We start from the raw sequence: 26,440 nt of genomic DNA, 5'->3' as shown, positions 1-26,440 counted from the left end.
AAGCCTTCTTGAGGATTCCTTTTAGTGGAGGTCTTGTGGTGATGAACTCCCTTAGCTTTTGTTTATCTGGGAAAGTTTTTGTTTCTTCCTCATAACTGAAGGAGATTTTCGCTGGATAGAGAATTCTTGGCCAGAAGTTTTTATCTTTCAGGATTTTGAATATATCATTCCACTCTCTCCTAGCCTGTAAGGTTTCTTCTGAGAAATTTGCTGAAAGCCTCATAGGAGCTCCGTTGTAAGTTATTTTCTTCTGCCTGGCTGCCCTTAATATTTTTTCTTTGTCATTCACTTTTGCCGGCTTTACTACTATATGCTTTGCAGTAGATCTTTTTACATTAACACAGTTGGGAGTTCTGGGAGCTTCTTTTCCATGGATTTCCGTCTCCTTTCCCAAGTTTGGGAAATTCTCCACTATTATTTCTTTGAACAAGCTTTCTGCTCCATTCTCTTTTTCTTCCTCTTCTGAGTACCCATAATCATTAAGTTGCATTTCCTAATGGAGTCAGATATTTCTCTGAAAGCCTCTTCATTTCTTTAGTCTTAGTTCTCTCTTCTCCTCCCTCTGAATCATTTCTATAATATTGTCTTCTAAATTGATAATTCGGTCTTCCATATTGTCAGTTTTGCTGTTTAGGGAGTCCAGATTTTTTAATGTCATCCATTGTGTTTTTCATCTCCAATGTTTCTGATTGGTTCTTCTTTAAAGGTTCAATCTCTTTTGTGAATAAGCTCCTGAACTTGTTAATTTGTCTTTCTGTGTTTTCTTGTAACTTGTTGAGTTTTTTTATGATAGCTATTTTGAATTCTTTGTCATTTAGGTTATGGATTTCTGTGTCTTTGTCATTGGCTTCTGGCTACTTGTCTTCTTCCTTCTGGGCTGGAGATTTAATGTAGTTTCTCACATTGATTAATAGTGTGGATTTTTGCCTCTGCAAGAATTTATTATCTGGTCACTGCTGCCACATACCTCCACTGGGTGAAGATCAGGTGCCATGTATTCTGGGTCCAGCATGATCTGGGGATCCCCAGCTCCAGCCACTGACTGCTCTTCTCACTGTGCTATGCTCTAGCCTATGGCAGATCTGGAACACTGGGCAGCGGTGGGGTGCTCTCTTTCTCGTGTGCTTCCCTCAGCTTCTGCCTCTCTCTCCATGTGGAGCTCTGGGTAATAGCAGGACTGGAGTGCAAGGCAGGGTAAGGAGCACTTTCTTACACCTTCATACCTCCCCAACTGATGCCTCTCTCTCTGCGTGGTACTCTGGGTGCTCAGGGGGCTCCACTTATCACTGCTTCTCTCTCTGTGCAGTGCTCCCTGCAATTGTGTATCTGAAGAGTAAGGCTGGAGCACTGGGCAGGAAGAGAGCGATGCTCCCCAGCTGAACCATGTCTAACCAGCCCCTCTCTCACTGTGCCATGCTCCCAGTGAACATGGGCCTGGAGCACCAGTCAGGAACAAAGCACCTCTGCCCAACTGTGCCCTCCTCTACCTGTGGGTCTACTCTCTCCACAGAGCTCCTGCTAAGCAGTTTCACCTTCTTCCAGAGGATCCAGCCTCACCATCACCTTCAGGAGTATGGCTGAGTGGGTCTCCCAGATGTCTCCTGTGTTGTGTGTGTGACCTCTGTTGGTGTTTGAATGTCCCTCTAGTTGTATTTTAGAAGGGAGTGTCTGGGGGAAGAGATCACTCCACCATGATACTGACGTCACTCCTCTCCACAGGAAAACTTTTAAGTGTGTTTGGAACAATCAGGGTATTTAAATTTACTTTTTTTCTTGTTGTTTTTTAAAGATTGGCACCTGAGCTAACAACTGTTGCCAATCTTTGTTTTCTGCTTGTTCTCCTGAAATCCCCCAGTACATATCTGTATATTTTACTTGTGGGTCCTTCTAGCTGTGGCATATGAGACACTGCCTCAGCGTGGCCTTACAAACAGTGCCATTTCTGCACCCAGGAGCCAAACCAGTGAAAGCCTGGGCCACCGAAGCAGAGCATGCAAACTTAACCACTTGCCCATGGGGCCCACCCCATAAATTTACTTTTCAACTCTAAGTTTTATGAAATCTAAATACAGATCAAGTATTGCCAATGAAAATTTAGCGTCTCAAGATAAACTCTAAGTAGGAAATATATGTTAGATTTTAAAGACTTAATTCAATAGACAGAATGTAAAATATCTCATTGAAATAATATATTGGATATATTGGGTTAAATATATTATTAAAATTAACTCTCCCAGTTTCTTTGTACTTTTTTATGTGGCTACTAGAAAATTTTAAATAACATGAGACTTGCACTATATTTTGATCAGATAGCACAGCTAAAGAAAATAAAAGCAGTAATATGTACAGAAAATGGAAAAACACTGTTCAAAGTAGCCAAAAAACAAAACAAAAAAAAAACTGGAAACAAAGTGTATACTTATGCATAGAGGACTGGCTTATAAATATACATACACATCATGGGCTGTTATTAAGCATTTGAAAAGAAGAATGTTTTGCCAGTGCACTTGACTATCCACAAAGTATTGTTATGGAAGAAAAGCAAACTGCATAGAAATGTGGTTAATCCAGTACAGATGGTCCCCAACTTAACCACAGTTCAACTTATGATTTTTTTTTTTTTACTTTATGATGGTGTGAAACTGATATGCATTCAGTAGAAACCATACTTTGAATTTTAATCTTTTCCAGGGCTAGTGATACTCTATGTGGTACAACACTCTCTCGTGATGCTGGGCAGTGGCAGCTCCCAGTCAGCCCCATGATCACAAGGGTAAACCACCGATACACTTACAACCATTCTGTACCCATAAACCACTCTGTGTCTCACTTTCAGTACAGTATTCAACAAATTACATGAGATATTCAACACTTTATTATAAAATAGGCTTTCTGTTAGGTGATTTTTCCTGACTTTAGGCTAATGTAAGTGTTCTGAGTATGTTTAAGGTAGGCTGGGCTGTTATAATGTTTAGTAGGTTAGGAGCATTAAATGCAATTTTGACATATTTTCAACTAACAATGCGTTTATCTGGACATAACTGCATTGTAAGTCAAGGAAGATGTGTAGTGTGAAACAATCATCCCTATCCTCAATAGGTGGATATGTTTGTAAAATATTATCTAAACATGAAAAAAAGGGCAGGAAAAAGTACAGTGATGTTAAAAAAAATCAAGTTATTTAACCTGGGTTACCTGTGTGTGGTGGGCTAGGGCAGGAGAGAGGAGGAGGGAAGCAAGTGGAAAGAAAATTAAAGGTCTAACTCCCTCCCATCCCAAGCATGTACATTATCTCATTTATGTAGAATTGCACACACACACACACACACACACACACACACACACACACACTAGGGGGAAAGGAGGGATAGAGCTAGAACAATATATAATGACATGTAGGAATTTCCAAAGTGTATTGCCAAGTGTAAAGAAGTTGAAGGTGGTATGTTAAAAAGCTCATTCTAGTTTTGTAGAAACAGCAACTTCCCCATTTTCTTATATAATTTTGGAGAAAGGTGCATATGCTAATTAACAATAATAATCTCAGGGGTGTGTGGTACTAGAAAGAGAGCTGGGGTGAACAGGGTAGGAAGAAGGATGTGTGTCTGTGTATAACATCATCACTTTTTATTAAGATTGGATACTTTTTGATGAAAAAGAAAATAGTAAAAAAAAAAAAGGGGGCACTGAGTTTTTCTTGAAAAAAAAGAAAAAAGGAACCCAGAGAAGAGCTACAAATAGCCAAGAAACAGTAATGACAACAGACAGAATTTGAAAATTAGTTGGCCAGAAAGACACTCTAGAAAGAGCAAAGAGATTCTCTCAGAAAGAGATTCTTAGGAATAAAACAGAATAGAAAAATGCAAAGAGTTAAAAGGAGAAAAAAAAGAGTTAGAAAAATAATAACAATAACATAAAAAGGAGATCCAACATGTGAATAACTGGCATCCCTGACACACTGTGCCACAGGCTTTTATGAAGGCTGACACCAGAGCACTGAGAACGGAGGGAAAGACAGGTAAGTATATAATGCTAAGTGAAGGTCTAAATACTGAAAGGACACATTGAGTTTCAAGAAAAATTTTTCCAAGAAAAATTCAAATGGTGAATAATTAGAAATATCCTAGCATACTGTACTTCAGAGATTAAGAGTCCTGTAGGCATTTAGCTCCCTCCTTCACCACCACCACCAACTACCATCACACACATAAAAAGCAACTAGTCACACATGCATTTAGAAAAATTACTCTTATGCATGAACAAAAGGGAAAACATATAAATAACCTAAGGTATTCCAAAACATTTTTCACATGCTTTCTTTTGCGTGAATCACCTTTTAATCCAGTCATTACTGTTTGCGTTTTCTCACAAAATGTGATCCTTATGCTTTTAAGGGCATTGATGATGAGCATTTCCTTAAAGAGCAGCCCACCATCATTTCTGAATTTTCTTCTGAGACACATTATGTCTCAGAACCCGTTAAGGTTCTTCTTTGATACCCATTAAACAAGTTTGATGCTGATGCTCTTCTGGAAGTATCAGTGAAAGGTTTTCTTCTTCAAATAGTCCTTATGTGGATTTTGACTAAAGAGTAGCACCATTTTCCAGTCTTTTCACCAGGAACATAATCAAATTCGCACATGAATAGGCTTACAGTTATGCCCTAGAACAGGTTGACTTCTCAAAGGTAGACATGGATATTATGTACCCATGTGGTACATCATATTATTTCTTCAAAATATTCGCTATAGCTCCCAATGACAGGATAAATCATCTATGGCCATTGACTCATGCTTGCCACATGACTAGCTTTGGATAATAGAATGTAGTGGAAGTGAAGGGTATCACTTCCTAGCAGAAGTTTTAAGAGTCATCATGTGGTCCCCACCTTTATTTTCCCTCTCCCATAAGACGAACATGCCCCACATAGGGGCTGCTCCTTTAGCCTGGGTCCTGGAAATGAAGACAACATGGAATATAGCCAAAATTGGCCCCCATTAAACACATAATATGATTGAAAAATAAACGTGTAAGCCACCAGGGTTTTGAAGTATTTGTTACTGCAGCATAGTTCAGCTTAAGCTGACTGGTATAACTCAAAGCACACGGCATTGAAAACCTAACTTTGGAATGGTCTAGGCGCTCTCCTGAAGGACTCCTGATTTCTGTGGGACTTCCTCAGGGCAGGTAATGAGTGGGTGATATGTGACTGGTCCTCTTCCACCTGAGATTCCCTGTTAGGCTATTTCAGCTCAGCCAGGATGAAAGCAGAGACCTCGCATGAGATGATTTTAAAGTGGGTCACTCTGGATTACTCAGAGACTCACACTAATGAGTACGGCCGAGTCACAGCCCAGTTGTTGTGTGCCATCATTTATACCTGCGTTCTGGTTAAATGTCCTAAAATTCTAAGATTGGAAGACATTTGGGGGACTGGAGACAACACCTCACTTTGGGACACTATAGTAGTTCTCAGCAGGAAGGGGCTGAGGAGGGGAGGAAGATGCTCTAGATCTGAAGGGTGCACTCCCGTTTTTCTTCATTCCAGTTAAAGCTGACTCCATGATGGAAGTACAAATCTGTGGAGAATAGTGTTTTCTTTTCTCCCCGAAGTAGAAAGTTCAGCATCTGTACTTAGAGTTCTGTTGGAGAAGTAGCTGAACTCAGAGTTCATCAAGGATCCAAGTGCAGTTCAGTGTTGATGGCTTCAACAATTCACAGCAGTTCTTCAAAGAAGACAGGCTGTGGTACCCTCCTGGGATGACCTCCCCGGGACCCACGGCAACAGTGCTGGTAGAAAGTGGAATGAAACAGTTATCTGAGACTTAGAAGACAGAAAGTGTAGATGAGCAGAAGATGACACATTAAAAATAGCATAGGACAGCAAGCTGACTTCCCCCCCTCACATTCAGGTTAGGGTGGGTTAGGGACACAGGCCCCAGTGAAAGAGCTTTGACTCTCAAATCCTGTTTGTCTTCAGGACTCACCCTAGTTCCTCCAGAATAAACAAAGAAAGATAGAACTAATCCTTATAAAACCCTTGCATGCTAAGAAGGGCAGATGGGGTTGGGGTATTGATTTTGCAAATAGAAACTGTACAGGGAGGGGGTGGCCAGCATGGGGCACTGGCAGCGCCTCATGCACCATGGCCCATCACCATCACCATGTTGTCAGGACAGCTTGCGTTGCTTGACCCCCTTGAAAGGAAGGCAGCACCTAGTAACTAGTACTAGAGTACTACAGTACTAGTTAAGTGCATGGGCTCTGTGAGCAGAAAGACCTAGATTTTCTGGGGTCTTTCTATCTTGACTGTGCTTGCACTCATTTTGCTTGGGTCAGCGACATAGCCTCCCCAAGCCCTGATTTTATATAATGCTTAAAAAAGCAACAGTGCCTAACTTACACTGTGTCTTCAAGATATGAGAGAGTTAATTCACACCAAGTGCCTAACACAGCAGGGGCGTGTGAAATGCTTGAGTGACACTAGATGGCTACGGGTCCTAGTCTTAGCCAAGAAACGTCAAAATGAAAGGCGGTTAGAATTGTCACAGAGGTTCTCATATTTAAATAAAGTAAGTTATGAAGTTATAAAAATAAGTGGAAGAGGTCTTTAGGTCTAATTTTTAAATTAATAATGGATATAAAGAGGTTATGATCCAGAATACAATACCTGCTCAGTAGGCTCTGGCAACAGGACACCACATTGGTTGTGTTTTGAGGTAAGCCAGAGGCAAAGGTGTTCTCGAAAATGTGATGGCAGTTGATGTCTACAGGAGTGCTGGAAAGGATGCCTAGAAGTGGAACAGAGTGCCATGGATTTTATTAATTCACGAGGTCACTGAAGTCTCCTTCCATTCTTAGCTTCTCCACCACACTCCACACATTTCACTTCATGACATGCTTAACACAGCTCTGCCTCTGAGCTCTCTGCACAGCATATGCTGCACATAAGTTGCAAGAACCGCCCCCTGAGAGCTGTGGGCACAGCAGGACAGGACACAACAAATGGAAGCAGTACCTGCAATGCAGCCCATGATGAAGGAGGAGATGGTCCCTGCAATCAGAGCTCTCCCTGCCACTGCAGCGATGTCATCCCTTCTGAAATCTGCTATATTTGCTGGGAAACATGGAAGCAGATATGAGGTTAATGTTGAAGCTTATTGATTAGAATTCCAAATTCCCAACCTCTGAGAATTGTTCTGGGGCTGGAGTCTCAGATCAGCTGACTTTTCTTTTTTTAGCTTAGCTGGGAAATTCAAGATTCACGAACTTAGTGATGAGTTCCACGTCCAGAGAAGTCCTCTGATGTGGGAGGAAAAGAAGATTGTCCACACCGAAAGGCCCAGAGGCTTCCATTCTCTACAGAAGAAACAAGTCCTAATTTTCATCCAAAGGGCGCACACAGCATGTTGAGGGCACAGCAAGGAAAACGCATCACAATGGAGGATCCCAAACATCAGCAACTCATCTGTCACCATCCTCGTCTGTGCCCATGGCAGACATCACTCACTAATCACAGCATTTTCCCACTTGACTTCCATTGGACCTCAGAATCCTTCTCCAGGTGGCCATTATAAGTCTATTGGAATTGGCACGTGAATTGAAAGCCATGTGTCACCCCTGGCTGGAGAAGCACCTGTGCATTTGGGCAGACTCTTCCTGATGTTAGCTTGGGTCTACACAGGGAACTACATTGCAAGCAGGATAACAAATAGACACCAAAGGATTTACTGCTCTTGCAGGGCCTTCTTTTCCTGACATGAATAATGTTACAGAGCAACGTGGAGATCTGAAGCAGGTTCACATCACATCTGTTGTTGAAGAATATTCTTTTTACTTACTGAGAGTCTTGATCGCTAATCCTAGGGAACTGATACTGCCAAAGCCGCAAAGAGCGTAAGTGGCGATTGTCTCAGAACGAATCTGTAAAGAAGCATAAAGACACAGATGCATACACGGTGTGACCAGCTTAGTAAATCTGACACCCTAACTGGGCTTCCTATTTTGATGACAGAATCAATACTGACAAATAAGTGCATGGTGTCAAACACCTGTTGGTTCCTAGACTCTTTCTTTCCATTTCCCCTTGAATTTGGATGGAGAGAAAGGGGCTGTGTGGATTCAGAGACTCCACAAAGGGCTTGGAATGGGTGGTCTTGGCCTCTACAAATGCTACTTTCTGCTCAATGACAACTTTTAATATTCAGTGTGACCTGGCCACCTGCTACAATGTGCCAGGCACAGGACCAGCTGCTGAAGACACAAAATTGGTCCCAGAAAATATTCACATTTATTTGACAAACGTCTTATTCAGAATGTATAAAGAACTGTTGTAACTCAATAATAAGAAGACAAGCGTCTAATAAACGAATACAGAGTGTCGACAAAAATAATCCATAACCAATCTATAAATGAAAATTTGGGTGAGTTTATTCTGAGCTAAAATGTGAGGACCATGGCCCAGGGCCTTTCTTCCCAAAGGAAGAAAGAGCACCAAAGAAGTGGGGTCTACAGAGTGGTTATACACCCCCAAAGAGGATGTTTCACATATGATTGAAATGTCCCTTTTACAATAGTTGTGAAACTGCTCTGTGGGCACAGCCATTGATGGACAAAGCAGGTAGGTCTGCTGTCTAGGTGGACACAGAAGGGTGGCAGGTCTGTTGTCTGGAGCTGGGTGGTCACAGGTGAGCACAGCAGTCAGTTCCTAGCCTCCCGAAAGATGCTTATCCCTAAGGAAATGCAAATGTGGGGGGAAGTTGCACCTTTATCTTAAGGCCATTTGTTTTTGTCATAGGAAATGTTTAAAGCAGATATACAATGCGAGCTCAACAGCCACAGTCAGGCCCTTTTGGAAAAAACGAAGTCAGGCCGAATTAGGTTTACACCAAATGGCTTCCTTGTATGCTCCAATATGTCCTATTGCTTGCCATTTCTATTTGTCAAGAGATTTCACAAAGGACATGCAAACGTCCACTAAGCATGTGAGAAGATGTTCAATAGTGTTTATCACCAGGGAAATGCAGGTTAAAACGATGAGATCCCAACACACATCCACTAAAGTGGCTGAAAACATGGACAATACTAAGTGTTGGGGAGGATGTGGAGGAATTGGAACTCTTGTACATTGTTGGTGAGAATGTAAACTGACACAGCCTGTTTGTAAGATACAAACATACGGGGCTGGCCCGGTGGCACAGTGCTTAAGTATACACGGGTGAAGACAAAGTACCACTTGGCACACTGTGCTGTGGTAGGCGTCCTACATATAAAGTAGAGAAAGATGGGCACAAATGTGAGCCCAGGGCCAGTCTTCCTCAGCAAAAAGAGGAGGATTGGCAGCAGGTGTTAGCTCAGGGCTAATCTTCTTCTTCAAAAAAGAAAAGATACAAACATACTTGACAGCTTCTTCTCAAGTTAACACCCACTGCCTGCATGACCCAGCAGTCCCTCTCCCAGGAATTTTCCCAGGAGAAATAAAGACCTACGCCCACAAAGGCTGTACATGAATATTTACAGCAGCTTTACTCCTAATAGTCCCACGTTGGAAACGACCCAAATGTTCTTCAACATGCGAATAGATAAAAAAAATTGTGGATACCCATAAAGGAGAATACTACTCTGCAATAAAAAGGAAAAGAACTAATACATGCAACAACATGAACGCTAAGTGAGTCCACTCATGTGACATCCTAGAAGAAGCAAAAGTAATCTATTGTGAAAGAAAGATCAGTGGACACCCGGGACTGGGTGGGGGTGGGGGTGGGGGCTGTTGACGACAACCGGCCGTGAGGAAGATTTTCTAGGTGAGAAGGAAATGTTCTACATCTTGATTGTGGTTGTGGTTACACAGGTGACACATTTGTCAAAACTCACATGTCCACCAAAAATTGGGCTTTTTTCTATGTAAATTATACTTTAGTAAAAATGATATAATGTAAATGGAATGCTATTAGTAGAAAGGATTCTACAGATTTCACAGGAGTCCTTTCCATCCGGCCGTGGGGTGTGCTTGCCTTTCTTTGCTCCTCAGCTCTGAGCAGCCCATAGGAACATGAGGTGCCCCTTGGAGGTGGGAGAATGGACTGTCCTCTCACAGGGCCGTGAGAGGATGGAAGGTGAATTCGTCCAAGTGTGAACACGGCCCTCCATCTCTATTCTGAAGGCAAGAGGTGCTGCTCAGGCCAGATGGTTCTTTCTCAGGGTGAGGGACTGACTGCAGAGGCTGGGAAGAGCCAGAACACTTCACTGTTCACCGGAGGCACAGCCAATCTGGCAAAGGCACCCTCACAATTGAGGCAATAATTATTTCCCCCAAGTTCTGAAAAATCTATGATTTGGTTCAAAGAACAAACCAGGCCAATGCTTCATTCAAAATTGGTGGTGCCTTTTTTTTTAATCTTTCAGTAACTGGATTTTTAAAAAGCCCACATTCAAGAGTCAAGTGGTCAAGGTAAGTTTTTGTTGATAAGGCCCTTCTTCTTTTCATGGTTTCTGAGAACTCCTTTGTTGATGTTTTCAATCAGTGTGCATATAGCAGGCAGGAAAATAAAATATATCAAGTATTTGAGCAGTCCACTGTTTTTGGAAAAGCTCATCCTTGTCCCACTCTCTGTGTAGGGCTTTTTCTTCTATTGGCTTCAAAAAGAGGCCAGCTTATTAGGAGACCATGGGGAGGGAGAGGGCGTGAAGTGCTCGAGAGTCCTCTTTCTCCTTCTGGGGATCTGCAGAGGAGGGCACACAGATGGGGCCACGTAGGGTTTTATAAGAAGAGGAAAAGCAGGCTGGGGTGATTCCACTTTGTCTCTGCCCATAAATGTGCAAGACTACATGGTGGTAAGAAGTGCTGTAAGAAATTAAGAGAACATCCTACAGCTCTCCTTCACATGAGCAAAGATGCCATATGTACAGGGACCGTCACTGTAGTACCACTTCAATAGAAAAAATTGATAAGAGTGATAAGAGTGTTGATCAGCAAGGGACCCATTAAAAATAAATTATGGTGTGCTTGTACCTAGAATACTGTGTCACACGCATCGGTATAGAGGGGCATTTGAGATACGTTATTAAGTGCAAGAAGCAAGGCTAAGGACAGGGAACACAATATGGCACAGGGAGAGGAGCTAGTGCCAGAGAAATAGGGAGGGCAACTCACTTTTCCCTCTACACCTTTTTGTACCTTTTGACTCCTGTGCCATGAAATGTGTTACATGTTTTTGTTTACAAAATCAAACAAATTGCAAAACATCCAAAGTATTATCTTTAAGAAAGAGAAAATGGAGTAATAAAGTGCAACGTACACATTCTAACCTCTTACTTTAGATGGAGGTCAGCATTGGGCACAATTCAATGATAACATGGGATTTTTGTCTCATGGACCCAGATCTTACACTTCAGTCACATGGTGCCTTTTCCAGGAGACTAGGGGGACACCCCCACCAATTGTTGGTTGGTAAACACAAACTTCAGGGACTCATCCCCATTTTGTTGATCTTGCCCCTGGTCGGGCCCACCCCCAACCTGAATCAGCTCTACTGGCCTGTCTCTATTCTCCTACTAACCTGCTCACAAACCTGCTCAGCACTGCCAGGCCTGTGAGCTTGCTTTGCTCATTAACAAAACTACTTTCTCCTGGCAACTGGCAGTTGGGGAATGAAAAGCATTTCACTTAATTGAGCCTACTGTATACTTTTGGCAGGGAAGCAAGTTGCTTTGTGGTGGCATCCAGACAATAGGGACATTTAGCCAAGTGCCGAGGCGTGGTGAGCTGTAGAATGAACAATTGAGAAACAGGATACCTACAGAGCCACTGTGCACATCAGATGTGCGGGGCAAATGCCCTGATTAGAACACACAAGTCAACACTCTCCTGGGGTGTGCTGTTATTTAGTGTAACACATGGGAGTAAATGTGCATGTTTGGTCTTTGGGAGGCTGGAGAGCGGGGGCTGTTCAGAGGTGGGCCATCTCAGAAGCTTGGGCAGCATGCTTTCCCTCCCCTTTCCTTTTAAAGCCCAATATGTGCCTAGGACATTAAGTCCACATGGATTGTTTCCAGGAGTAATGGTGGTGGTCAGAAATGTTCACCATTTCCCTGGGAGTTTCCATGTGTGACAATTCTGTTTGTTAGGAAAATAGAAGTTGGAGACTCAGCTGCAAATATGGCCCAAGAAAGAGCCTCGCCTGAGTTCCCTTATCCCATCCAAGGCCAAGGGGACATGGGCATCTCCTTGCAGGCTATTGACCTGAAGTCCTGACATAGTTTTAGGGCGCTTGTCTCAAAGTTTCAGACCACAGACCCTGTGCTGCTTCTCTTCCCTCATCCACGTGGAGAGCAGCGATTGTGTCTCACGACTTCCTTAGGATGTCCAGGCTCTAGGTTCCATTTAGGCAGTTTCTCAGAGTCCATAGAATTCCTTAAGCTGAAAGGAAGAGAGCTTCCTGATCATTAGACTCTGAGCTCCACGAGGGCAGAGGCCTCATCACTTTCAACGCTGTGGCCTCAGTTCCTAGGTGCATTGCACACAGAAGGCATTCGATAATTGTTGATGGATTGATTCCAGTCTCAGCTCATACGACTCTGGGTTTGATCCATGGTGCTCAACAGTAAGTGATCTCAATGGTAGTGACTAGTTGTGTTTCTACACACACACAGACACACAATGATTAATTCAACATAACTGAAAATTATCAGCTGCCATTTTCATTATGAGCTCCATGTGCTCTGGAATTTGTTCTCTTTTTCAATATACCCCAGGTCCCTGGCCTGACACACAGAGGCACCAGTAACTATTTGTTGAGTGTATATATGTGATAAAGACGTGCACTGAAAAATGAAAATATTTACTCACTGACATATATTGCTGCACACCATCCACAAATTTGGGTCCAGCCTCTTTCCTTAAATCCACCAATTTTGAGAGGCGTTCATAGGCCACAAATTCAGTGAAGAATGTCTTATAACCTATGAGTTTGGCAACCATAAAGCTGTCTTGCCAGTCCACTCCCATCATGAAGGAAAACGGCATGAAGATGTAGGAACATATTAGCTACAAAAACAAAAAATAGATACTTTATTAGAGTTGTGATTTTCTCCCATTCTTCTGCCTCACCCTCGTGACGAGATTGTTCCCTCCTCGTCTGTGTGTCCTGCAGGCATAGAAATCCTTTCACATGCCCTTGTCCATCTTCGTCCAACAGGAGTCAAGGTTGGGATTCGTCACATGAAGTGACCTGGATCCTTGGGATGGAGAGAACGACTGTATGTTGGGGGAAGGAGTCTGACAGGAGTCAGAGAAGCAGTGGTGTGAAGATAGGGGATACATGAAAGGTTTGTGCTGGTATAAGAAAGAGTGCACTAGAGGCAGTTAGGGAAGGTGATTCACAAACCTATGTTATTTTATGTCTTTTTAAATTTATTTTTGGTGAGGAAGATTGGCCCTGAACTCACATCTGTTGCTAATCTTCCTTTCTTTGCTTGAGGAAGATTGTCACTGCACTAACATCTGTGTCAGTTGTCCTCTATTTTATATGTGGGATGCTGCCACAGCAGGGCTCCTTGAGCAGTGAGTAGTCCATGACTGGGATCCAAACCACGAAACCCTGAGCCACAGAAGTGGATTGTGCAAACTTAACCACTAAGCCACTGGGCCCACCCCAACCTATTTTATTTTTAAACCAAGATAGGCAGAAACAAAATGGAGGAGAAACATGATAGAATATACCTCGAAACTCAGCTGTGGGTAGTCAAGCATGTTTCCAAACCAGGACAGGGCTGCGTTCACAAAAGACAACAGGGCCAGGAAGGCTATCATATTCACAGCGATGTGTGCCACCAGGGAGATGGATGCAGATGCTCCCTGTGATATGGCTTCTAGGAGATTCCTTGAATCACTTTATCAAAAGATAGCAATGGCAGAATTACCAAGGAGTTGTCAGCAGATGGACATCACAGGTGTAGATACGGGGAAATCAGAGCTCATTCGGATGAAAAGACAAACTCTCAGGACCACGCCTTGGCCAAAATCCTCACCTGGATCCCATGAAATCATGAAATCATGACAGGATTTATAATTACTGAGTGTAGGTGATGGGCATATGGGTGTCTAACTGTTATACTACTCTTTTAATTTGGGGACATTTATAACTAAAAAGTTGGGAAAAGATAAAAGATTATAGGCTTTAAAAATTATATCTATTTAAAAGTAGCTACCAGAGAATATTTATAAAATATTCATGGAATAAGCACTAATAATTCAAGGAAGGTCTGAACATCCATTACCTAAGAAATGGAAGGTCACCCTCACCCTTGAGTCCCCTCCCCACTAGTTCCCTTCCTTAATCTCATCCTCTTCAATCTCATAGGTACCTGGCTCCCTAGAAGTTTCTTATCATTCCCTTTCTTGTCAATTTCCTTATATGTCTGCATCCCTAAATAATACATTGTGTAGGTTCACACATTTGCTAACTTTATAAGTGGAATCATACATATTCCATATATATATTCTTTGACAACTTGCTTTTTCATTCATGATTATGACTTTACCCACATACAAACAAGAGGTGAATCTCAGAAACATGTTGGTTGATGGCTTCTGTTATTAAGTGAAATGCTTTTGAACATCCTAAATCCCTGGTTTTTTCCACCCCTTTTTCTTTCTTTTGCACATGGCAAAAGAAAACGAACCAAAGAGGGGTTAAGGATACCTATATCACAGCTTCTTTCCCTATAATATAAGAAACTTCCTGAAATGGTCTCTCTGTGGCTTTGCAAGAGTCCTAAATCAAGTCTAAATGAACACTACATTATATTTAAAATAAAATATCTACACTGAAGTCAAGGAAATGCAATGACATTCAGTTACTTAGGTTTTCAGCCAAAGCAATCTTGAGAAAGAAGAAGAAAGCTGGAGGTATCACACTCCCTGATTTCAAACTATAATACAAATCTATAGTAATCAAAACAGTATGGTACTGGCACAAAAACAGACATAGAGAGCAATAGAATAGAAGAGAGAGCCCAGAAATGAACTCATGCTTACATGGTCAATTAATCTATGACAAAGGAGGCAAGAATATACGATGGGGAAAAGACAATCTCTTCAACAAACGGTGTTGAGAAAACTACATAGCTCCATGCAAAAGAGTGAAACGAGGCAACTTTCTTGCACCACATACAAAAGTAAATTCAAAATGGATTAAAGACTTCAATGTAACACCTGAAACTATAAAACTCCTCAAGTAAAACACAGTCAGTCAGCTCTTAGACATTGGTCTTGGCAATATTTTTATGGATCTGTCTCCTCAGGCAAAGGCAACAAAAACGAAAGTAAACAAATGGCCTTACAGCACACTAAAAAGCTTTTGCATAACCAAGGAAGCCATCAACAAAACCAAAAGGCAACCTACTAAATGGGAGAAGATATTTGCAAAGGACATATCTGATTTGGGATCAATCTCTGAAATATATAAAGAACTCATACAACTCAATAGGATACAAACAAAAAATCCAATTAAAAATTGGGCAGAGGACCTCAAGAGACATTTTTCCAAAGAAGACAGACAGATGGCCAACAGGCAGGTGAAAATACGCTCAATGTCAAAAATCAACAGGGAAATGCAAATCAAAACTACAATGAGTTATCACCTCACACCTGTCAGAATGGCGATTATCAAAAAGATAAGAAATAAGTGTAGGTGAAGATGAAACTCTCCTACACTGTTGTTAGAATGCAAATTGGCGCAGCCACTATGGAAAACAGTATGGAGATTTCTGAAAAAATTAAAAATAGAACTACCATACAATCTAGCAATTCTACTTCTGGGCATATATTCAAAGAAAATGAAAACACTAATTCAAAAAGGTATATGCACCCCAATGTTCACTGTAGCATCATTTACAATAGCCAAGATATGGAAGCAACCTAAGTGCCCATAGATAGATGAGTAGATAAAGATGTGGTATATAGACACAATAGAATATTATTCTGCTATAAAAAAATGAAATCTTGCCAATTGTGACAACAGGGATGGACCTAGAGGGTATTATGATAAGTGAAATGAGTCAGACAGAGAAAGACAAACACTATATTTTCATTTATATGTGGAATCTAAAAAACAAATGAATAAACATAAAATTCGTGGAGAACAAAATGATATTCACCAGAAGGCAGAAGGGCTGAGTGAAACAGGTGAAGGGGATTAAGAGGTATAACCTTCTAATTATAAAATAAATAAGCCATGGGGATGTAATATACAGCATAAGGAATATACTCAATAACACGGTCCTGACTTTGTATGGTGACAGATGGTTACCAGACTTGCCATGGTTATCATTTCTTTATATATATAAATATGGAATCACTATATTTGTACACCTGAAACTTATATTGTATACCAACTATACTTCAATGAACAAAAAAAGGGGTTCAAAGGTTGAACAAAGTTCTTTGGAGTGAAGTCTAATAGTCACTGGGAAATTAAATTCACTTTAATACCATAATTCAGTCTGCTCTGTCAATTTTTTGCTGTAATTTGAATTCAGACCCTCTCTCTGCCCCAGCTTGTATAGTCATTAACGAAGTGAAGGTGTCACTTACCCTATTTCCATTTTCATGGCATCCTTGACAGTTGTTTTAGGTGTTTCTGTCTCAGGCCAAAAGAGTTTAGCCACAGCCAATGACACGGGTGCTGACATAACTGAAGCAGTTAACAAGTGAGTGGGTGAAATCTGTGATTTTAGGAGAAAGAAGGCAACTTAGGTTTAGCTTTTCTGTTGTGTTCAGGAAGAATGGCCCAAAAGCCTCACTAGGGAAGAGAAGGGCAGGAACTGTGTCTATGCCAGAAAACAGTGTTTCTTTGGAGGCTTGGAGGAGCTCAGGGAGCCACGGTGGCATCACCGTGACAGTCAGAGGGAAGAATTTGTGTGAATTGACCACGTCCTTGGGGAGAAGCACAAAACCAAAATCCAATCATTTCCAAAGAGAATTAGTCCCGTGCTATAGGAGCTTTCACAGATCCCTGCACCTCTGTTGTCCCTTGGAATGTTCAAACAGTCCCTAGAGCCCATATTTCATTACATCTCGATTTAGATGGGGATGTCTGGGGCTGGGGGCATGGATACAACCCTCTCTGTCTTCCTTGTGGTCTTCTGAAAGTTTGTGCCTTTACGTAACACTCATTTACGCAGAATTCCTGTGATCGGTAAGCCATCTCTGCTCTGCTCACTGCAGGTCTACTTAAACTCTTTCCCTTCCCCTCCTCACACCCTTCTTGTTCCTGGATTCTCTTCCCTATCTTTTCAGAATTCCAGAATCAGCAACCCCCCACCCCCGACTCCCATTCCACCCAGCACATTTCTGCAGGCGGTGTTCCCACAGTGGTGGCAGAGTGGATCCTCAGGGCATCCAGTGACAGTGCTATTCCTCAGGTCTCCTTCATCCTTTTCCTTCTTCCCTCTTCCTGCTCATCAGCCTCCGAGGCCCAGATGAAGTCCTGGAGTGAAACTCGTGTATCTTGTAAGAATGCCCAGTCGCCTGGGTCACAGGGCTGCTGTTGATCCCATTTGTCTCATGGGGGTTGAATCTATGTGTGGCTTCTCAGCTCTGTGCTTGGGGCACATGCGCCAGTTATCATAAGGCTCTCCATCCCTATGCTATTGACCACCAGCTCTCAACGATCTGTACATTGGAATCTGAGGAGCTTTAAAAAAATACTGATGCCTGGGTCTCACCCCAAGAGATTCTGGTTTAATTACTCTGGGGGATGGGCCTGGGTAGTCAGGCTTTTAAAGGCTCCCAGGTGATTCTAATGTGCAGTAAGGTTTGAGAACCACTGCTCTAGGTCAGGGTCAGAAAACTTTCTCTGTAAAGGGCCAGAGAGTAAATATTTTTGGCTTTTTGGGGCCACAACTTCTCAACTCTCTAGCATGAAAGCTGCCATAGAGAAACAAATAGGAGTAGCTGGTTTCAAGTATAAATTCAGTTACAAGAGAAGAGGAGTGATCTAGAATTGGCCCATGGGTCATTCTTTGCTGACCTCTGGTTTAGATTGCCTTTACTAGTGTAATGGGGTTTTTTTCTTTGCATATTTATATTTTCAGCCAAAGTAGCCTCATAATATGATGTATTCTGCTGTGATTGGATAGGATTCACATTTAGGTGGCAGGGATATAAAAGTGAAGCCCCAAAGCTCCTTTGGGGACTCCATTCAAATGCCAAAGGAACTGTGAGCAGCCATCCAGCAAAAATGACTATCTTTTGGCCTCCTTATCCAGCAGCAATGGTAAAGAAAAAAAGAAATAACAATAGCAAAGAAAGAAGAGGTTGTATTTTCCATAAATTAATCCTCAAATATTCTTACCCCAAAAGAAATGTATGGGCCTAAGACATTCCCAGCGATGGTAGCAAACCCAGTGGTCATGATTGCATTGAGTTCAGACCTGGTGGCATCTTTTATATACCCTTCGACCAGCAGTGGAGCCTCTGTCTGGAAACAAAGAGCGAGCAGATTAAGTGCTACCTTTTAAGTCTTAGGAGGGTATGCCAATCTACTCAAAATTCCATCCTCTAAAACAGTATTGCTAAGAGAAGACCTCAGACCAGCTCCATCAGCATTACCTGGGAACTCCTTAGACATGCAAATTCTCAGACTTATTGGATCAGAAACTCTGGGAGTGGGGCCAGCAATCCTGTCTTAACAGCCTTGCAGGTGGTTCTGATGCATGCTTGAATTTGAAAGCCTAAACCCTAGCTGTCTGTGTCATTTGAACTCTAGGTCAGTGTGCATACTGAATGGTTCACAAAGTTTGCAGAGTGTGCAAGGCCCATTCACACAAGGCCCCCACTTAGCCTGGGACTGGACTCTGCTGGCTGGGGACACTTTTCTAAGGTTGGAAGACCATTGGTCAAGTAACTCTGCCCAGTGGCCTGGCCTTGAGAACTGGCAATTCTGAAGCCTCTGTGACTTCCCATCTTCCAGCTTCATCTCGACAGACCTTAAACCTCTTTGTTGGCATCACAGGGAAATAGAGACACAAGCAGAAAAAACAAACAAGGACAGGTGCCAAGAGGCTTTTCCCTAATTGAGAATCAGAGACCCCCTTCTTGCCCTTGGCTGGAAAGGAATCAGGTAGCGTGTAGTTGTAAAGGCTTGAGTCCCCTCAAGGAGGGCAGGCGGCCTGCAGCCTGGGGCTCTTCATAAATAATAGGTGAACTTTAGCATATTAGGTATCAAATTGAGCATGTGTGCAATTTTACAATTTTCCCCTATTATTTCTAATTGTTCTACAAGAGTGAATGTGTTGAGCGTCTATTTATGGACTGAATAGAAATTTAGTACTTGAGCCCTCTTACCCCGAAGGTAGGAGGAATCAACTCAAGATGGTGCCCTAATTAGTCCAGAGAGATCTTATGACTGCAATTATAATAATTTGAACTCCTAGGGAAGGAAGCATGGGTCCTGCTCTGAAGCCCTTGCTCCAGGTTAGCAAGCTGGGCTGGCCAAGAAGTCTCAGCTGCCTGGAGCAGTCGTAGGCCTGGGATCCAGGGCCATGTGTTTTTCTGGGGGACTATTTTTGCTTCAAATCCAACTTCCTTGGGCAGGCATGCTAGCGACCACTCACACTTGGTTTCCTTGGTATGTGACTACATTCTGCCTGAAGCTCCAAGTGAGGAGTGATGAGGATGATTATTACTATTTCTCACTCATCCACCCCTTAAGAATGCCGCTGTTTTGAGAGACATCCCTTTTGCATCATATTTCTTTGCTTAAATGGACTTCAGGCAAAAGAGCATTTAACCATGGGATGGATCAGGGAGTGAAATGCTTTTGCTCGTCAGCATTGTTCCGCAGGCTCAGCAAAGACAGACTGTTGGCCAGTTCAGACAAGTTGAGAATGAACTGAGATATCTATACAGCTGCACGGTTGTAGGTGGGAGCCTTTCCTGGTCTCTTTCATCGCCCCAGCCTTACACTACAGCATGTGAGGCTGCCTGCTACAGGTTTGCAGGCTCAAGATAGTGGTGAGCTCCACATGAGTGAATGAGCTGCTCACCTCGGAAGGGTGGGCCAGAGGCCTCAACAATTCTATAAACTCAGAAAAGATTGGTTGAGAATCTCTGCATGAGAAGTCCGATGCTTTCACAAAATGCCTCAATCTTTTGTCCTCTCCATCAAATTTCCAGAACCCCAATGCTGTGTTCATGCACTGAGAACTTTGGAAGGGATCTCTCTCTCTTCCTCTTTTTCTCTCTCTCTGGAATCTGGCCTTTCTCAATACTGAGAGGTCCTTATTTTGAGACTTTTCCCTCTACACTAAAGGAAATAAAACCATCGTATTTTTTTATTCCAGTTTCTGGAAAGAATGTCCATTTCAGTAAGTGTTTTGTGTTTTTTTGTTTTTCAATATTACAACTTACATATCCGATGAATATATTGCCAGCAGCAACTACAGATTCAATAGGAGATGATCCCACAGTAACCAGCATGAGCCATCCAATCTAAAAGGGGACAAGGGACAAAGTTAGTGAAGAGCTATTTATATACACAAAACTTCAGAGTAGGGATAAAATCTTTGGAGGAAAATGCTGAGGCCTTCAACAACTATGGGCAGGACAGCAATGGTGCTAACTGTGAGGACATCTTACCTAGTCCTTAGAGCAGGCCAATCACACCCTCCTATTGGAGGGGTAAGTCTGAGTCATTGCACATACTTTCAACATTATATGAATGAATTTCTCCTGAAACGTTGTGAACTAGTTGTAAGTTATAATAATTGCTGACATTAACGGCAGGTTTACTGCATTCCAGGCAGTTTTGAGCCTTTGATCTGAGCAATGCTTTAATCCACACAATAACCCATTGAGGGAGGTCCTATAATTATGCCCATTTGATAGAAGTGGAAACTGAGGCACAGAACAGTTTAGCTTTTTTGTCCAAAACCACCCAGCTAATAAGTAGTGGGGTGTAGTTGACATTTGGTTTTTTTCTACTTAACGCTCAATCGAATGTGGTTTATGATCCCACTTTTGTAGTGGCCCTTCCAACCAGAGACTGTCGTGCGCACTTCAGGATGGGGACTTCCTGTGGCATTCCCTCTCCTTAGACGTGAGCACCGTAGTTCTGAATGTTTAAATAGACAATTGGAAAATTGCGGACCCTGGTGCTCTTGCTATAATTCTGAATTCTGCTGGTATTCTGGTTCTCTTTCTCTCTCCATTTTATTCATTGACAGGGATCAAAGGAGGGCTGGGCTGTGCCCAAACCCTGTGTGCACGGCCTTGCTCTCGTGTGTGTTCAAACAAGCTTACACGTTTAATAGATTTCTGGTCTAACGTGTGACTGTAGGACTGACAGTTATTGGGCCAGCAGGAAGGAGATTAACATTTTAGACTTAAAAAAAAAAATTGTGTGCCTCTAAAACTCCCTGAGGAGCAAAAAGCAACTTCTCCTTCCTGCTCTGATTCCCAGCAGCTTGCAGACCAGATTGCCCCCTTTAGGAACCTCCTGTGGACAAGCAGTGACTGCATAAGGCACAGGGTGGTCCAAAGATGGAGGACAGTGCTGTTTTCCCCAGCAGGTGTGGGACTTGTGGGAGTCAATTCTGTGGCTAAAGAAGTAATTGCTAAGGTGTCATGAAGATACCAGTGGGTTGCAAGTCAGCCCAGTCAGAAGTCCCTGAGATAGACTTCCCTCTAGGGACGCATCTAGGATGTTTGGGTTTGAATCCAATAACTTGGGGGAGCAGGGTGAGACTTGGTATTAAGATAGGCACTTTGGAAAACCCTGAACAAAACATATTTAGGACTTTGTCCCTGAAATAATCGGCTCTACATCTATCACCCATCCCTCTGGTCCCGTACCTTTCTAATGATCCACTGCATCAGTCCTAGGTAGTAGAGCATGTACATGACGGCCGTGAAGAAAACGAGCATTGGCAGGTACTGGAGGGGGAGATGGAAGCAATCATGGGCTAACGTTGGCCTCAGGAGAATTAGTAGGTTTCAGATCAGTCTCCTTTTTTCTACCTCCTTTTTCCTCTCTGAAACATCATAAAAATACTGGAAACACCTCTCGAACTAAACAACACTTTTATCAGGCAGCTGCCCCACCTACAGTCTCTTATTCTAACTTGCTTGGATAAGCTCGAGTATATTTAATCGGAAACTTCACATTATTTTTCCCCTCTGCTATAATGATCTTTTATTCCTTTAGTGTCTCAGAGAAGGAATGAAGGTTTGGGAGAATTTGTAATAATTAGGTTCAACACACTGAAGGCCACTGGCAGATGTTCTTGTTCTGATATTAAACAGTCATGAGCTTCGCCACTTATTAGCAGAGTAACCTGGGTCAAGATTAAGTGTGAGCAACCTCAGATCCTTATTCAAAGTGGCTGCACAGATCAGACAGAGCATAGTAGGTCCTCACACACAGTGCCTCCTATAGAGGAAGCATCCACTCTTTGAGCTTTTAGAATCACAATTATTTTACTTACAAACATTTGATCACTAAGAAATGGTTAAACTTTGGAAACCAGCTTACTTCTGTGTTCACAAAGGTTGTCCTTTCCTAGATCCTATTTTCCTGATGTTCTTTGGGTGCCTTCAGTACAGCCTGTGTGTCTACAGGGAGCCGTGTCTCCCCTGCAGAGACCACACAGAGCTGCAGTCTCAGTCCCTCCCCACCCCTACCCCTCCACACCCCTTCCCCTCTGCTCCCCAGCTAAATGGCCAGGGACAAGCTGCCACCAGAGGCTCGGAATGACTGAGGATGATTTGTACAGGATCCAATTTAGGAAACTCTATTAATACTATATGTTAAAAGACACTCTGCGCCGTCATTCAGAGCTCATGCACTTATGTGCTTTTGTTGGCTTTAATGGGTGGGCAGAGCCTTGCTGAAAGCATCAGGGAATTGAAAGGGCTCATCTCTCAAATGTGCTCACAGGGATTCTGTGCTGGTAGAGAGGATGGAGGCTACAGCCCTGGGGGGAGTGGGCGGAAGTCTGAGACACTGGAGCAGTCTGGGCAGCAAGTCACACCTTCTTTGTGACTTTAGTTTTTCCAATTCTGGATTCAGATCATGATATCAGCATATTTCCATCTCAATTTGTAAACACTTGACCTTTCAGAGATGGCTTAGTTATCTCAGCACCAAGGCATCAAATCAGCAGTTTAAGAAAATATCCAGTCTAACAGTTGGCCTAACTGAAACTGGGGTAATTTCGAGGTAAATTTGGAGTCTCTAAGTGAGGAAACAGTTTAGAAGTGTAGGAACAATCATATATCACAAAAAGGAAAGCTGAAGAAAAAGCCAAAGTCATCTTTCTGACTCACGGACAGGCATTTGTAGGGACTTCCCAGAGGACAGTGACTTCCCGGGGCTTGTGGGAGCCCCAGGGGAGAATTGATGAGGCCCACGCATGGGGCCAGCTTGCCTTTCCCCTGTAAAACAACACCCTTCTTTGGCTGGGAGAAGGCCCAGCCCCCAGGCCTCCCTAGGCAAAGGCTGTGCTGAAGGAAAATGGGAACACTTTAGCACGAGGATGGCTCTGGAAGGACAGAGGCTGATGTGGGTGACCGGTTGTCCTGATTGGCCTGGGACTGAAGGTTTCCTGAGCACAGATCTGTCACTGATCCTGGACCTAGAAAACATTAATGGCCATATGCCTGTTCATGGCCAGGTATCTCATGATATTTTCCCTGAAATCTCAGATACTGTTGCCCCACATGGTTTTTCATAAGTATCTCACACCATGCTACAAGCCCTCCAAAAGTATTCCAATATTTCTGAGTCCTCTAGATGTTTGCCTTAATGCTATGGTGACAAAGTAAACATTTATATACCACTGACTTCAGATAAAATTGTCATGAGAAAGGACAGTGGTGTGCTGTGCACGTATGATGTGCCCAGCAGCTATACTCCTGGTTTCTGGTAGTTGGGTCCTATCTGAATATCTACAAATACTGAGAAGTTACTGAAAAGGAAGCGACTCCATAGAAAAGGGTTTGGCTTTACCTTAAATGCCAAGTAGTGGTCTGTGTAGTTCTCACCAAAGACAAAGGAAGCACCAGCGTCAGTGTGCTCCAAGAAGGTCTGAGATAAAGAAAGGGCAAGAGGAGACCATTACAACCCCTGAAGTGGTGGTTACAGTTCCCAGGACCCACCAGGCTCTGAAGAGGGTGAGGACCCAGCAAACTTGTTGGATAGACTTGGAGAGTTAATTTTCTCAGCTTTTCTCCCTCCAGTAGGTGGCATGGAAGTGTATTTTGAACTATAACTTTACACAGATTTCCCAGCATTTCTAACATTCAATCTGACTCTAGGGTGCTGAAGAGTAAGCTGGGTGTGGTAATTTGCTCCAGAAGCAATAGGTGGCACATGTGTGGCACTGCTGACAACTAGATGCAAAGAGAGGCTGTCTCTCTGTTTCTGGAACCCTCTTAGAAGTGTGACACCCCTTGGGCAGGAGGAAGGAGGCAACCGGGATAGGGGAGAGATGTAGTGGATGGTATGGGTGAGGGGCAACAATAATATCAATAAACTGGACAGATTAACATTTTCCACATAAAATTATTTGTCTAACTCATGCTATGACATTGAAATTTCAGTCAACTCATGCAAATAAACCTATTTCTGACATGTCTTGAGGATTATACTCAAATGTTAAAAGCACTATAAAAGTAAGATGTTCTTTTGAACCCAACTTACCTGAACTTGCTTGCCCAACCACTGAAAAGCCATAAGTCCAGGGCCAGTCCTTAGTATTATGAGTCCAAGAAGAAACTGTAACCCAATTCCCCCAAGGACAGGCCTCCAGCGAACCTATGGAGAAAGATGGAAAGAGACGCATCTTGTTAGAGGATGAATGCTGACCTCAGCATAAATGCCCAGAGCCTCACTGTTTCCTCAGAACCTTCTTACACGTGGCCTGTGACCCACCTTCTCTGGGAGGCCCAAGCAGTCATGAGCAAAGAGTCCCTTGATAGAATCATTCCCAGAAATCTCAGGGTGGTATTCCCTCTTTCTAAACCTGAGTTTCAAGCCTTCAGTCTCAGGGGAGTATGGAACCATTATGTCATGATAAAACAACTCAAACCCAAAGAGTAGTCTTAGCAGTGCCATAAGGAGGAAGGATCTAGCCTTGATGGTCATGCAGTAAATATTCAATATGTATAATTATTTGCCCTGTCTAGAAGAAGGAGAGGCAGAACATGACTTCTCTGTGTGTCCTAGGTTTGTTGACCTGACAAACTGTAAGTGAATTAAGTGAAAGAAATTCCACCCTGTTGAGGGGCTCTCATTTCGCTGTAAAAGTAACCTATTATCTCTAACACGGACTCGGGGAGAGCAGAGTCATGTACAATCAGCTGCTTTCATTTTGGTGCAGAGATGAGCAGCCTGCAAATACCTATGGGATTGGAGGCATAGAACACAGAGAGATGTTTACAGGGCAAAGAATTTGGATCCCATTAGGTGACTTTGGTCTCTGACTAGTGCTTTCTTTTGAGGGGTCAACCTTTCAGCCAGTAAAATCTTCCAGGATTTGCCATTATGAGTCATTTGTGAACAACTGATGTCTCAGAAATTTTGCCCACGTATTGAGTTACTGACTGACAGAACAAGGATAAGATTGAAATTCAATGTGAACAAAACTGTTTAAGGACGAAGTTTTGGAATAAAATAGCCAAAATCACAAATAGAAATTTGATACATTGCAGAATCCAATGGTAGAATATTAGCTTATTTACTGGTCTGGGGAAATCTGGATCAAAAGAGATGAGTTTTCTTTGAATGTGTGTTTGTTGGGGAGAGTTCGGGTACAGGAGTAGAAGTTGGACTTGACAACACAGAACATCTCACTGAAAGTATAACTGGAAAATTACCAAGAATGAGAGATCTCATCAAGATGGCAGCATAAGCAGACTCTGAACTCATCTCTTCCCACAAACACAAACAGTTTACAACTATTTTTGGAAAAATTACCCTGGATAGAAAATTGAAAACTGGATAAAAAGAACCCACACAACAAGGGACAGTCCTGACTAAGGCAGAAGAGGCAGAAATTCCTGCTGGAGAGAAAATAAGCCATCTTCAGGAGCAGAGGACTTTCGCAGCCAGCCAGGTGGGAGACACCCTAAGGTAGGCAGCCCTCTCTGGAGGACTGAGGTCCAGAGTCGGGGACCATACTGCTATAAGCATCCTTCACATTCAGCACAACTGAGACAAGGGTCTTACTATCTGGCTTCGCTGGGTATTAACTGCAGCGGGGAATACCCCCAGAAAAGCTGTCAGATGACAGCTGAAAAGACCAGGATCTTAAAAGGCCCATGCACAAACTCACCCATCTCAGCAAGCTAAAATCACCAGAGAGAAGGCTGACAGTCCTTTGGCGAAGACTCATCTGTTGGGCTCTGGGTGCATCTCAGTGAGAGGAGAGACTT

General features: G+C 42.8%; 1 protein-coding gene across 1 annotated transcript in view; it reads right to left on the bottom strand.

Moving 5' to 3' along the window:
* Positions 1–2,623: 2,623 nt before the first annotated feature.
* The window catches only part of LOC106825816 (solute carrier family 28 member 3-like), a 40,228-nt gene continuing 16,411 nt past the window's right edge, over positions 2,624–26,440 (bottom strand). The window contains exons 6-17 of the mRNA XM_014832789.3: positions 24,708–24,821; positions 24,015–24,092; positions 21,860–21,940; positions 20,417–20,497; positions 18,360–18,485; positions 16,598–16,728; positions 13,724–13,892; positions 12,851–13,048; positions 7,842–7,923; positions 7,019–7,117; positions 6,671–6,791; positions 2,624–5,790 (exon numbers count right to left, since the gene is read on the bottom strand). Of these exons, the coding sequence (XP_014688275.2) occupies positions 5,664–5,790; positions 6,671–6,791; positions 7,019–7,117; positions 7,842–7,923; positions 12,851–13,048; positions 13,724–13,892; positions 16,598–16,728; positions 18,360–18,485; positions 20,417–20,497; positions 21,860–21,940; positions 24,015–24,092; positions 24,708–24,821 (1,407 nt within the window). The 3' untranslated portion in view covers positions 2,624–5,663. The remainder of the gene's footprint in view (positions 5,791–6,670; positions 6,792–7,018; positions 7,118–7,841; positions 7,924–12,850; positions 13,049–13,723; positions 13,893–16,597; positions 16,729–18,359; positions 18,486–20,416; positions 20,498–21,859; positions 21,941–24,014; positions 24,093–24,707; positions 24,822–26,440) is intronic.

This window comes from Equus asinus, chromosome 23 (assembly GCF_041296235.1).
Source record: "Equus asinus isolate D_3611 breed Donkey chromosome 23, EquAss-T2T_v2, whole genome shotgun sequence".
Taxonomy (NCBI): Eukaryota; Metazoa; Chordata; class Mammalia; order Perissodactyla; family Equidae; genus Equus; species Equus asinus.
The sequence above is the reverse complement of the archived record's forward strand: the minus strand, read 5'-3'. Positions and strand labels throughout refer to the sequence as shown.